Source organism: Rana temporaria, chromosome 2 (assembly GCF_905171775.1).
Source record: "Rana temporaria chromosome 2, aRanTem1.1, whole genome shotgun sequence".
In the NCBI taxonomy this organism is placed as follows: domain Eukaryota; kingdom Metazoa; phylum Chordata; class Amphibia; order Anura; family Ranidae; genus Rana; species Rana temporaria.
Genome location: NC_053490.1, coordinates 100,428,240 through 100,443,035, shown reverse-complemented (window position 1 = coordinate 100,443,035; position 14,796 = coordinate 100,428,240). Strand labels below are relative to the sequence as shown.

The 14,796-nt window shown below is 42.4% G+C and overlaps 1 protein-coding gene across 1 annotated transcript; it reads right to left on the bottom strand.

The window, feature by feature from the left end:
* Positions 1-1,245: 1,245 nt before the first annotated feature.
* On the bottom strand, positions 1,246-10,172 carry LOC120929275 (keratin, type II cytoskeletal-like). Its single transcript, XM_040340600.1, has 9 exons — positions 9,618-10,172; positions 8,825-9,039; positions 6,758-6,818; positions 5,753-5,848; positions 5,052-5,216; positions 4,834-4,959; positions 3,051-3,271; positions 2,881-2,915; positions 1,246-2,273 (listed from the first exon to the last, which is right to left on the bottom strand). Exons 1-9 carry the CDS (start codon positions 10,080-10,082, stop codon positions 2,017-2,019), a joined length of 1,641 nt encoding a protein of 546 aa, XP_040196534.1. The 5' UTR covers positions 10,083-10,172; the 3' UTR covers positions 1,246-2,016.
* Positions 10,173-14,796: the final 4,624 nt, after the last annotated feature.

The window sequence follows — 14,796 nt, the reverse complement described above, 5'->3', positions numbered from 1 at the left end:
CTGACGTTTAACATAGGAGTCTATGGAAGGAATGCCCGGCTTTGAAAAAAATAAAAATAAAATTGGTAGCTCCCCAGCCGTAGGTCCCTTACCAGTGGTCATCAACCCTGTCCTGCAGGGCCCACTAACAGGCCAGGTTTTATGTATTACCTTGGGGAGATGCAGTCTAGAATACTGCAATCACTGAGGAGCAAATGATATCAGCTGTGATGTATTTCAGTTATCTTGCAAACCTGGCCTGTTAGTGGGCCCTGCAGGACAGGGTTGATGACCACTGCCTTAGACAACAAACTTTGCACATTTGTAGAGAAGAAATGGGGCTACATGTGTGCCAAGTTCTGGGTCCAGGGTCCCCAAAGTCACCGGAGAAATGACCATTTAACATGGGAGTCTATGGAAGGGGTGCCCAGCTTTGAAAAACCGGTGCTCTCCAGCCGTAGGTCCCCCTCACAAAAAACTGTGCACACTTGTAGAGGACGAGTGGGGCTACATGTGTGCCAAGTTTGGTACCGGGCCCCCAAATTTCGGGAGATCAGGCACAAAAATGTGACTCGAGTATAAGCCGAGGGGGGCATTTTCAGCACAAAAAAAAAAAGTGCTGAAAAACTTGGCTTATACTCAAGTATATACAGTAATTTATTTATTTTTACACCTCGACACAAACCTTTCACTTCTATTTTAAACTGAATGAGTTGTTTTACAAGGTGATCATTTACATTCACTTTAAGTTGCACACTGCAGATAAAGAGCTATGAGGCTGTATGCACAGGAGTGCCTAGGTACACTCACATAGCATAAAGTGCACAGCCGTTTCTCAGGAGGAATGTAAAACAAAAAGTACATATTCATGTTACTGCTTTGGCACAGCTGACATTTCTAGATGTTTCCTGTAACATAGCAGCTCTTTACTTCAGGTCACCTTTAAATAGACTATAGTATTTTTTTAGCATCCACTGCTTCAGCCCTGGAAATAGAATACTTTTAGTACATGAAAGTCATGCCAACTGTATGGCAATGTGTTATACTGTACTACTACTATAGTTTGCTTGGCTTAGGAGAACAGAAATAAAACTATCAGGCTGTGATCATATGTTCTAAAGAAAAGGTTTATCGTCATTTACCTTTAAAAAGCTGCAATTGGCTAAAGCAAACTGTCATCAGAAGCCCTTTCACCCTATAGCTTCAGAACTATACGACACAAGTGCAAAGTTCATAGGAAAATAAATAAAATCCAGACGCAGAATATATGAACTGGAAGGAATTTTATTAGAGATGTTTCACAATTTCACACCCACACATAAAATCCCTCCCCACAAAAGTCAGAAGACTTCCACCAACTAACACAGACCAGACATTATAGTGGACATGCTTTTCCAGTGCTTCTTCTTGCACAAGATGCAGGTACAAACTTTTAGTAAAAAGCATCGAACAGGCTTTATGATGTTTGAAGGGTGAAAAATAGCACCATGTATCTTTACTCTTATATACAATCATGGCAATTCTCTCTGCAAAAAATAAACTGTAAAATTTCACCCCCTCCCCCCCAGAAATACTGTAGAAATTGACTTGTTTTGGGGGTGTTGGCATCAGCATCATTATCGTCATTGACCAAAAATGACTTGCAGAGGTTCTATTTCTTAGGGGCCTCAAGCATTTGTGGGACAGACCACGCTTCATCTTACAACCACCAGCCAGTTGTAACAAAGGCCACTGGTGACACACTCAGGGACAGCACAGGTTTATAGGCAGTAAGAAGAAGCAAAGAAGAAGAAGGCAAGGAGAAAGGTGCTCAGACAATCCCAGCAACCAGACATACCCCCTAACCTTATCTAAAAAAAGGACAAAGAACAGACGCAGAAACTTTAGCATGATAAAAGGCTTTCACTGAAGTTAAAGGGCTTAACAGAACCCCAGTATTAAAATACTGTGCCTCTGTACTGTAAAGAAAATGTTATGACTTTAATGGGGGTATGGATAGCGCTAAGGATGTCATTAAAAAGGAAACAAAAAAGCTTCTTAGTATCTTGAGCTGCTCCTGCTGGAAGATGTGGTCACAGAGTAGGACTTCACAGCACCGGATGATCCACTGCCACCACCACTGCTGAACTTCATAGAGCTACCAGCTCCATATCCAGATCCGGCTCCGTACCCAGATCCGGCTCCGTACCCACCGGCGAACCCGGGTCCACCTCCGAAACCAAAGCCTGGTGCAGCTGAAAAGGTATTTCCGCCATAGCCGCCACCAGAGGAGGAGGAGCTAGAGTTCACAACAGCTGTTAAGACAAGAAAATATATTTTAGGTTATACCGCTATATACTGTCAGTCATCCACAAAAGTAAGGACCAAGAAATATTTGTGTAAAAGAGATTCTTGCATTATACGTCCCTGATCTGTGTATTCAATATTAAAGGCTGCCCTCTGCTTCTGAAAAAGCTAGTTGTCTGTCATTCTGATCCACTGCCTTCCTTAATTGTTGAGCTATTGAACAATTTAGCATATTAGGAGGCCTGACTTTACTGGCTCCATGCTTGTTTTGACTCAGAGAAGCTAAAGTTACCAAGCATTTTTAGAAGTGTCAGCCCACACAATTCAATCAGCATCAGCTTCCTTTATTAGAGGCTATTATTAAAAACTTTTGGGCCTTTTTAGGGAACGGAATGTTTAGAAAAGGCTGCCTGTAATAGATTCTGAAAGATTAGTGGCTAAAAGGTTCAGATGTGTATTAAAAAAAAAAAAAAAAATATATATACTATATGCCACCAAACCTGTCGAAATGTGTATTTTAACTTTGTTGCTTAGCCAACATAATATATAGATTTAATGCCCATTTTAACAGTGGTTCTGTATATCTTGTGTGTAGTCATAGAGAGAGATACTTACACATACTAACAGCTCCAACACCTTCACCAGCCAGCCTAAAAACAAGAGAAACAACAAGACAGGATAAATGATGTGTCTTTTGTGACTGTGCTTGCAAGTATTCTCATTCATAAGGATAGAGATTATATAATTAGTTGTACAACTGCCAAGAGCAAGATTTCCCAGTTTACCTGCTTTCCTCTCCTTCCAGCAGTTTCCTGTAAGTGGCAATCTCAATATCCAGAGCCAGTTTGACATTCATCAGTTCCTGGTAATCTCTCAGTTGGGTAGCCATGTCCTGCTTGGCCTTCTGTAGAGCACCCTCCAGCTCAGCCAGTTTCTCCCGGGCATCCTTCAGTGCCAGTTCCCCACGTTCCTCAGCCTCTGCAATTTGTGCCTCCAGCTTAGCACGCTGAAAATAAGAAAGAAACAAGGTGCTCATTAACATTGCACCATTCGGTTCCTCATCTGCAGCTCTATGTGTTTGGTTTTGCACCCGGTATTACAAAAGTCACAATATCAGATCGCAAAAGGAAATGACAGTAGGGTGATGAGTTGACAGAAGCAAACAGGTGGATACGGCAGCTAGTCTGCGATCATTGTGCTGGCAGAAAGGAAATGTTATCACCTGAATTATTTAAAAGCAGCAGGTGAACACATTATGATTCATGCAGCCGCACCCTGCCCTCCAACTAGATTTTTACAAAAGGATCTAAACAGTAACTAATCCTAATGCACGTCGGCTGCTTGCTTTATGTGGCTTCCAGGCAACATTAAATCTTCTGTAATTGCACCTGCTATGAAAGTATTATAATAGATAAGGGAGCAGCACAAGTGCATTGCATTATTTAAAGCAGATTAATGCTATGCAGGACAGCACAATGGCTACAGTGTAAATACATAGAATGACATTTTACTTTGCAAGAGCTGCTCAGTAAAAATCCTTTTTTGTGGATACTAAACATGTAAGAAATTGGCAACGATAGATATTAAAGAGCATATGAGCTTTACAGTGGTTGTAAACCATTACAGACCACTTTTACCTACAGGTAAGGCTTACCTGTAGGTACAAGAAATATCTCCTAAACCTACACGGTTTTAGGGAATATTTGCAGAAAAGACTGCACTGATGTCTACGGCACCGAGAGTGCAGACGATTGACCGCGCGCATGCGTGACGTCATTGTGGCTCCGGCCAATCACAGCGCTGGAGCCGCGATACCTGGAAGTCACTCCGGGAGTAATGGCGGCGACAGAGGAGGCAAACGAAGGCCACTGCGGCGGCTTCGATCTCAGGTTAGTACCTCATAATGAGCTAGTATGCTATGCATACTAGCTCATTATTCCTTTGCCTTTGTCTTGCACGGTTTATTTATTGTTTCCCCCAGGAGGCTTTACTTCCTCTTTAAAGCAAGACTGACATTCAGAACAAAGCAATAGCTTTGCGTTAATCCACCCCCCCCCCCCCACCTCCGCCATACCACTCAGAGTCCAGTACCTCCAGGTATAGAGGAACATGTGACCCACTCCATGTGACAGAAATGAGCCAATCGCACTGTCTTGTGGGGAGTCCATCGGTTTATGAATGCTATGACTCCAGTGACTTGAAGCGTACACAGGCCCTCCCCTATTACTCACAGCAGCTGAATGGCACAACTAAGAGAAAAGGCAAGTGCGTGTCTGTGAGAGCCCCTATGACCATGAACTTGCTTTGCCCTACATACATGGGTAAAGCATAGGTTCACTATAAGTAACCATGCAGTGATGTTGAGGGATTTCCTAATACACATTCATGTATACCTGCTGTAAGCCTACCTCATCCAATCTCTTTTTAGATTGTTCATCCCAAATCATTTGTAGAAGCCAAGCTGGTTTTTTTTCCCCTGCTTTGATGGTTTTCTTTTTAGATTCTCAGATTTCCTTTTTCACTTAAAATTAGACATTTTAAGAATTTGTTTTTAAATAATTACAGTACCTGTGATTTCACATTTTCAATCTCGGCCTGCAACCTCTGGATGGCGCGGTTCAGCTCGGAGATCTCCTGCTTGGTGTTGCGCAGATCATCACCATGACGGCCAGCGGTGGCCTGGAGCTCCTGGTACTGTTGGTGGACAGTAATGGCACATTTAGAGATCATTTTAATATATGCACTTTATATGCCCAAAAGTTATTATATGAATTCCAAAAACTTACTTTGTTCTGGTAAGTAGATTCGGCCTCTGCACGGCTCTTGGCAGCAATCTCTTCATACTGAGACTTGACTTCAGCGATGATACTGTCCAGATCCAAAGCTCTGTTGTTGTCCATGGACAGGACGACAGAGGTGTCGGAGATCTGAGCCTGCATCTCACGTAGTTCCTTTAGTGAAACACAAGTATCAGCATTAGTTTTTTTTTTTTATTATTACAGGCAAGTTTCTCATATGGATTCAAGTATATCTCAACCTGTGAGATTTGTCACTGACAAATGCTTATAGCATTGGAGTGATACATACAGAGATCTTCAGATGCTGCAGGTCTACAAATACCATTATGCTGGGATTTGCATTTCTGCAACAAATATAGAGCTGGTTGTTGCCTACCACTGCAATACAAGTTGTGATAAAACCCTACAATATAAGCCAAGTATTACTCCACCTGTCTTCTTATGCCACGTACACACAGTCGAACTTTTGACCAGGCAAAACGCAGTCAGAATTTCTGACGGAAAAAGTCAGATGGGGCATACACATGGTTGGAATATCCGATAGAAAGCTCCCATCGGAAATTCCGACCGTGTGTATTACGCATTTTTTCTGACCAAATTTAAATCTATATGCAATGCTTATAAAAAGAGGGGAGTAATCAATTAATAGAGTATTGGACACTATTGAATAAAACATAATGTATACTTACAGCTTCATACAGGGCCCTCAGGAAGTTGATTTCATCAGTGAGAGCATCCACCTTGGCTTCCAATTCTACCTTGTTCATGTAAGAAGCATCCACATCCTGCATAGGCCAGAAGAAAGAACAGGTCAATTAAAGCTTGCCTTAATAGCTCATTATTCAGCACAGCAGAAATCCTGATAATGCCTTAAAGATGGTCTTTCGATTAAATGTATTCTGGATGCAAGCATCTTAATATCGAAACTTGCAAGGAAAGACTTCACAGATAAAGCAAAGCAAAAACTTGGGTATTGAAGCTGCGAGTATCTGTAAGGCTGGGTTCACACCATCACTGCATCTGTCACATAGCAGGGGTCCGGTGTGTGCTGGTTCACAGTTTTAGCCCAAATTGTGGGCTGAATTTGGACCAAAAAAGGCACGTGTTTTATTCCCTGCAAAACGCACCAGACCTGCTGCAGAGATATGTGAACTGGCTCCATAGAGAGCCAGTCACATTCTCCTGCTATGCAAATTGGATACGGAAAAACCTGCATTAGGTGTAAACCCAGCCTAAAAGAAAAGGCCTGAAAACATCTCACTTTTTTTTATTAATGTGGACAACCACATATCTTCTGTCTAGGATCATTCATATTTGGAAGGCAAAAATAAATGTAAAAAGTGCAAAAAAAAAAAAAAAACTAAATTGGCAATGTGTCATTGTTTGCCCTCTCTAAAGGAATAAAACAGGAAAAAGAATCGGCTGTCAAGGGTTATTGTTTGCATTGCAGTGCCAATAAACCAATAAGATTATACTTATTAGTTGTGCCATAAAGTGAACTGGACTTTGCAGTCTTGTTGTGTATGATCTCCATGCCTACCAGTAAACTCATCATTATGAGTAGTATCTATCATGCCAGATTAACCTTTGCCTTCCACAGCGGCTGAGAGTCTTTGGTGTGTTTTTGACCTAGATATATATATATATTACTGAAATACAAGCTGCACTAGGGCTACACGGGTAAAAGATTGTACCTTCTTCAGCACGACAAACTCATTCTCAGCTGAAGTGCGCTTGTTGATTTCATCCTCATACCTGCAAGAAGGAAAGGAGAGACAGGGATTGTAAGTATTCTTGGCAGACCAGTATTCAGTACAGAAAAAAAACACCAAACTGTACTCCTTTCTGTTCAGTGTTATATAATCTTCTCAGGACACCAAGCAGCCGGATCTAGACTTTCATGCTTTGTTTAATTAGGTTACTCTATCCTAAGACTTGTGGCATTTCAGAAGAAGTCAGAACTAGCAGACCTTGCTGTAATTTCCCCTGTAACTGCCTCTAATGTTATACTCTCCATTTAAACTGGGCTGAAGAAATGCTTCAAGGTCAGCACACTGTATGAAGAGCCAAGCCTTGTCTTCTATCTACTAAAAGGTCAGTGCTGCTCCCCTTTGATTCTACAAATTCCAGCATGGCAGGCTAAGGACTAGTTGTGCCTCCATGCTTGGAAGGAGACTGGATGCGGACACTTGAAATTCTGTGCAGCACCATTGAAATTCTGTGCAGCACCATATCAAATGTTGTTATCGAAACTTCAGAAACAAGTTTCCAAGTTTTTAAAGCTGTCCATACACTGTAAGATATATCTTACTCAGCCCTTGGGGCTGAACAAGAGAAAAGTCTGGAGGAATCACACATGCTGACTATTGTATTCCAATAGCCAGCTCCCACTGCTGTCAGAATACCCAAAGACTGGCTGCCTCCGTTTTGCCAACATTTTTCACAAAGCTCTTGATATTTAAATAAAAGGGATTGTCAATAGGGCTTGAATCTAGGGTTGCCACCACATCCCTTTAAACCCAAAGACATAACATTTCACAGGTTCTGAGGCTTATTCAATGCAGATAAGACAAAAAAAAAAAAAAAAGGGGGGAGGAGGGTTGTGACTAGGGTTGCCAACTCATCCCTTTAAAACAGAACACATATTAATTACACAGGTTCTGAGGCTAATTTAATGCAAATAAGGCACCAAGTGAGTTTAATTACCTCCTTAATCAGCCACAGAACCTGTGTAATTAATATGTGTTCTGTTTTAAAGGGATGAGTTGGCAACCCTAGTTGTGACTGCTGTGAGAATACTCAAGAGTTATTATTTTAAACACTTTGCTAAACAAGGACCGATATAGTTAAAAGCAAAACTCTGAAGGACGCATTTATAAAACCTAAAGCCAAAAAGTAAGGCGGTCACTCATAGCAACGCATCAGGTTTGGCTTTCATTCAGCAATTTGCCGTGCAAACCTGTGTCATGGAATCTAGTTGCTGGGAAGAGGGAGGGGGAAATGGCTCCACTTTTCCTTCCTCTGATGCTTAAATTTTTTTTTTTTTTTTTAACTTTCACTAGACAGGAAAAGGTTAGCCTTTGTGCTGTTTTTATGTATCAAGGGAGCTTTCATTATAAACCTTGGCAGGAAACGGTGTTTGTATGAGAAGTTTCAAACAATGGGCCAAGCTGTTATAATGAATCGGTGCACTGCTTGCTGTAAATGTGAAATAACAGATATACAAACACATAGGATATAATCTGCCTATGTAGCTTTTTAACTAGGCGCCGTGTTTATTCACACTCAAACTGTAAAAAAAAAAAAAAAATTTATACGTTTGTGTGTGTGGTCTTTTGCTGGCCGATTTTATCTTCCTGCATTGTCTACAGAGCAATGCTTGAACTGATACTTGTGCGTTGATGCCAAGCCTTTTGTATTCACCAGCACTGGACATCTAGATTTCACCTGATATAGATTACCTGCTATTGACTTTCCTGTAAGGGACACACCCTGGGTTTATCTGCATTGTTTGCTTTAGATCCTGTCAGCCTCTGCTTGGCCAACACAGGATTTTACAACCCCCCTTTCCAGCTTCCTTTGGTACAGTAAAGGCGTGGCGCCTACCCTTACAAGAGCCTTTATAATAATATATCATTACGGTAATGCAGGTGCTTCCTATCTTCAAAAACCTAGTTACAGAGTCTTCTACAGTTATAATCAGTAACAGGTTGAGTTGCGAATGTACTGCGCTATTTATATTAGGAGCTGCGTTTACTTACTTGTTCTTGAAATCCTCAACCAGATCTTGCATGTTCCTGAGTTCTCCGTCCAGTCTGCCCTTATCGTTGACCAGGCTGTCCAGCTGCCTCCTCAGGTTGGAAATGTAAGCCTCGAACATGGGGCCGACGTTGCTGGACTTGGAGGAGGACTTTTGGTTCTGCAGAAGTTCCCATTTTGTCTCCAGAACTTTGTTTTGCTGTTCCAGGAATCTCACCTTTTAAAAAACAGCAAGGAAATTTTAAAAGACGGTCTAGACAGTGCAAAACGTTTGTAACAGGTGATGTGCTGATAGGAATAGAATTACGGTCCTCAGCAAGAATGACAGAGCATAACGCATGCAATTCAAATCTATTTTCATGTGTATGAGATCGCATATACCAATACTCAGTACAATGAATGAGGAATAGAATTACGGTCCTCAGCAAGAATGACAGAGCATAACGCATGCAATTCAAATCTATTTTCATGTGTAAGAGATCGCATATACCAATACTCCGTACAATAAATGAGGAATAGAATTACGGTCCTCAGCAAGAATGACAGAGCATAACGCATGCAATTCAAATCCGTTTTCATGTGTATGAGATCGCATATACCAATACTCAGTACAATGAATGCGTAAAAGGGTAAATCTGTGCACAATTAATTCAATCTATTATTTCATTTGTGGTGACAGTATTTTTGTAGCAACGGAATTTATGAAATGCTAAATTTTTAGAAAATTAACAGCCTGGCTTGAACTATCCTAAAAATACCGATACAATAATTATTGTTAAAATTTTAAGTCCTTACCTTGTCAATGAAAGAAGCAAACTTGTTGTTCAGGGTCTTGATCTGTTCTTTCTCCTCCTTCCTCACAACCTGGATTTGGGGGTCAATCTCCAGATTAAGGGGTGTCAGCAGGCTATGGTTGATGGTCACTTCATGGATTCCAGCACCTTGGCCGCCGCCATAGCCACCGCCGAATCCGGATCCACCGCCGAACCCGGCTCCACCACCGAACCCAGCTCCACCGCCGAACCCAGATCCACCGCCGATGCCATAAAGAGAACCGCTGCCAGCGCCAGACCTGCCACTGGACACGCCATAGGAAACGCTCTTTCTCACGGAGCCCACGTTAGACAAGCTAGAGCTGCTCCAGTTTCCTGGTCTTCCGAAGCCTGAACCACCTTTGGAGGAACGGGTCTGGCTGACTCTGAAGGAGCTGACGCCTCCCTGGGGGGCAGCAGAGCGAGTGCTGAAGCTCTGGTAAGACATTGTGGCAAGTGGAGATGATAATGAGAGGAGAAAAAGAAGTTGGTGCTGCTGGTCTGTCTGAGGGATCCAGTGCTCCTAAAACTGCAGCTTCTCCTTTATATTGGAGCTGGGACTGGGCTGGGAGAAGGGGGCAGGGGCAGAGGGATCAGTTTACGGTATGTCACAGCTAGGTGTGGCTGGCTGCCATCCGCAGTCTGTTACCTGCAACTATGTCCACACCTTCTGCACAGTCCCTCCCAGTGACCACTCCAACATTCTCAGTCTGGACACACACAATCACTACTCAACATCGCCTGGAAAAGTCTGCAAATACACTTTATCATGCAGCTCCCCCATTCTATTCCTGTAAAGTGCAGCTTTCAGACTTTAGTCTTTCTACCATAAGCACCTGCAGAACTGTCTATAACGTTTTCCCTTAAGCAGTGAGGGAGTTAAAGCAACGGAGGTTGGCACAATACAGAGCTTATATGTGCCGTGACTCATATTTAGATAAGGATGAAGAATTTCCAACTCAGCAATTAAAAGATTTTCAGTTGCAATTTAAAGTTCATTGACGGTTTTATTTATTGCAAATGTTTTATTTTGATTAATCGTTAAAAATTAAGTAAAGTTAACAGTAATTGACATACTTTTTTACCTAACCTAAAGCATATTGTTAGGCTGGATTCACACCTAGGCATTTTCAGTACTTTTTGCATTTTGCAGATTTGATCTACAGAACGTGTTCCATAGGAAACCTAGGGCCAGATTCACAAAAGAGATACGATGGCGTATCTCCTGATACGCCGTCGTATCTCTGTGATCCGCCTGTCCTAACTATGCGGCTGATTCATAGAATCAGTTACGCATAGATAGCCCTAAGATCCCACAGGTGTAATTGACTTACACCGTCGGATCTTAGGATGCAATTCTAGGCCGGCCGCTAGATGGCGAGGCCATTGCGGTCGGTGTAGAATATGCAAATGACTAGTTACGGGGATTCACGAACGTCCGCGATGCCCGTCGATCTAAATTTACGTTGTTTCCATCGAGATACGCGTCGTAAAATTAGGGCTACCTCCTAGGTGTTCTAAGCAATGTTAAGTATGGGCGTCGTTCCCGCGTCAAAATTTTAAATTTCACGTCGTTTGCGTAAGTCATCCGTGAATGGCGCTGGACGCCATTTACGTTAACGCCGAAACCAATGACGTCCTTGCGACATCATTTAGCGCAATGCACGTCGGGTAATTTACCTGACGGAGCATGCGCAGTACGCTCGGCGCGGGAACGCGCCTAATTTAAATGGTGCCCGCCCCATTTTAATTAGGCGGGCTTGCGCCGAGCGGATTTACGTTACACCGCCGCAAGTTTACAGGTAAGAGCTTTGTGAATCAGGCACTTGCGCTGTAAACCTGCGGCGGTGTAATGTAAATAGGATACGTTACGCCGCCGAGGAGTAACGTAATTGTACCTGAATCTGGCCCCATGTTACATGGGTTGTAGTGCAAATCTGCAAAATGAAAAAAAAGCACTAAAAATGCATAGGTGTGAATCAAGCCTTATGCCGCGTACACACGATCATTTTTCAGCATGAAAAAAAACGTTGTTTTTCAGCATGTCCAAAAAACGAAATTTTTCCAACTTCATCATTAAAACGGCCTTGCCTACACACCATCGTTTTTAAAAAACGATCTAGCAAAGTGCAGTGCAGTACAACACGTACGACAGCACTCTGAAGGGGAAGTTCCATTCGCCTTTGGGCTGCTTTAGCTGATTCTGTGTTAGTAAAAGGCGATTCACGCTTTTTTGTCTGTTACAGCGTGATGAATGTGCTTACTCCATTATGAACGGTAGTTTTACCAGAACGAGCGCTCCCGTCTCATAACTTGCTTCTGAGCATGCGCAGGTTTTTTACGTTGTTTTAGCCCACACCCGATAATTTTTTACAACCCGAAAAACGACATAGTTTAAAACGATGTTTAAAAATGCAGCATGTTCGATTTTTTTTTTTTTGTCGTTTTTCAGAACCTGAAAAATGAAGTGTAGCCCACACACAATCATTTTAAATGACGTTTTTGAAAAACAACGTTTTTTTCATGCTGAAAAATGATCATGTGTACGCGGCATAACTCTGCGAACTGCAATGAACAAAGGCCCGGATTCACAAACCTTGGCGCATAGTTATGCCGGTGTAGCGTATCAAATATACGCTACGCCGACGTAGCGCAGAGCGGCTAGCACAGTATTCACAACGCACTTGCTCCCTAATCTACGCTGGGTTCCCTCTGCGTAACTCGTTGTAAGTGGCAGTGGGCGTGAGCAATGCTAATGAGGCGTGACCCCATGTAAATGATGGGCTGAGCGCCATTAAAGATACGAATAACGAACAGCGCATGGACCGTCCTATGGACGCTTCCCAGTGCGCATGCTCAGAATCACGTCGAAACAACTGCCTAAGTTACGTCGAATCACTGCCTACGACTTGAACGTAACCTACGACTAGCTCTATTCACGTACTACGTAAACGACATAAAAAACTACGGCAGTGTTTCCTGGTGCAGCCATTTGCATTGATGCTGCTGACTTACACCTGCTTTATGAGGCTTAACTTTACGGCGGACGTACGACTTACGTAAACCACGTATATTGATGCGCCAGGCGCAAGTGCGTTCATGAATCAACGTATCTGACTCATTTGCATATTCGAATCGTAAATCAATGGGATCGCCCCTTGCGGCCAGTGTAAATATGCGCCCACAATACGACGGCGTAGAAAACGTACGTTGGTCGGACGAAGACTATTTTCAGGCGTATCTTGCTTTCAGAGTGAGGCGCATACATACGACGGCGCATATGTGTACTTACGCGGCGTATCTCGAGATACGTCGGCGTAAGTGCTACGTGAATCCGGGCCAAAATGTATAGACTTTCTTCTGCAGAAGTGCATGTTCTATGCGTTTATGAACAGTAAGCAAATCGCAGAACGTGATATTTAAGTCGAATATACTACGTTGCCGATGACAGTTAATGAGGCAAGTACAGCATACATTTAACCTATTGCTTGATGCACTTTGCAATGTTTAAGTCTAGTGAGCCTATGAAGCAATATTTAAAGCAGCTATTTACAAATCCTAATTTATAATCATATTTGGAGGGTGCACGATAGCCGCTACCATCAATGCTCAATCATTGAAATGCATTGACAGAGCAGCTTTTAGGGTGTTTAGACAGTGGGGAAAAGATCATTTATCATACTGGTATAAGTGACTAAATCCTCAATCATGTTAGCCCAAGGTTACACAGCTTTGTGTTTACAACATTTGATAAAATTCTGAGATAAGTCTGGTATGCCTGCCACTACTTACACAACAAAATTTAACAATCACAGCATTGGATACATTGTTTTAAAAGTGGTAGGTAGTAGTAAAGAATAGGGGCTAGATAGAATATGCTGATTCTAAAAATACAGCGTCTAGCTGTCATAGGGCTCAGCTGGCTTCAGCACATGACTTCGCTGTATGCAGTTTAGAAGTTCTGAAGTTGGCCATACACACATAGATTTTCAATGTTTTTTTGTTCCCGCCTATGGGGGGAACAAAACCCCAAAAAAATCTAACAGATTCCTCTATCCACTCTAAGCCTAGGTTCACACTACTGCGTGCAAAACACTGCATGTGATTCGCACCGCATTCCTGTGCACATCACATGAGATGTCTGTGCGTTTTTTTATGGCTGAAATCACATCGCATCGCATCTGCAGCAAAATGGTGCAGGACCCTTCCCCCCCCCACCTGAATCGCATCGCACTAGGGTTGCTACATCATCTCTTTAAACCAGGACACACATTAATTATACAGGTTCTGAGGCTGATTTAATGCAGATAAGGCACTGAGTGAGTTAAATTACCACCTTAAAGGGGAGTTCCACCCACAATTTCACTTTTTAAATATAAATACCCCTGTAATACACAAGCTTAATGTATTCTAGTAAAGTTAGTCTGTAAACTAAGGTCCGTTTTGTTAGGTTGTTACAGCATTTAGATAGTTTATAATCTAGAAATAGACCGTGGCCATCTTAAGTGTGGGCATCATGAAGCCAGACTGTATGACTTCCTGGATTTCAGCTTTGCATATCTCGCACATGCTCAGTGCACAAGCAATGTAATAGGTTTCAGTCAGGTTTGCAAGGACTACTGGGAAACATGATGCCTATCCCAGAAACCCTTGCAAATAGCCTAGGCAAATAAGGAGAAGGACTACAAAATAAAGGTATTTACAAGCAACAAATTAAATAAAAATTGTCCATTCTGAACACTATGAGATTAGAGCATGCAGCACAGACAAACATAAAAAAATGGGTGGAACTCCACTTTAATCAGCCACAGAACATGTGTAATTAATGTGTGTCCTGGATTAAAGGGATGATGTGGCAACCCTAGTTCACACCCATGTGATGCGATTCTAGCAATCGCACTGCATTTTACGATCTGTTTCGGGGTGACATTAGGATAAAACTGACACCCGTTACAGATCGTATGGGTGCAGTGTGATTGCTTTGGACTGCAAATGCAGGAAAACGCAGTGAATATTGTGCGTTTCTCACATCGCATTAGTGTGGACCAGGGTTAAATCGCACAGATAGACAGGTTTGCCGATATGGCTGTTATAGTCTGGCAGTTGGCTGTCAAAATGCTCCAACAGCGCCTGCATCTGATTGGATACAGGATCTGTTTTCC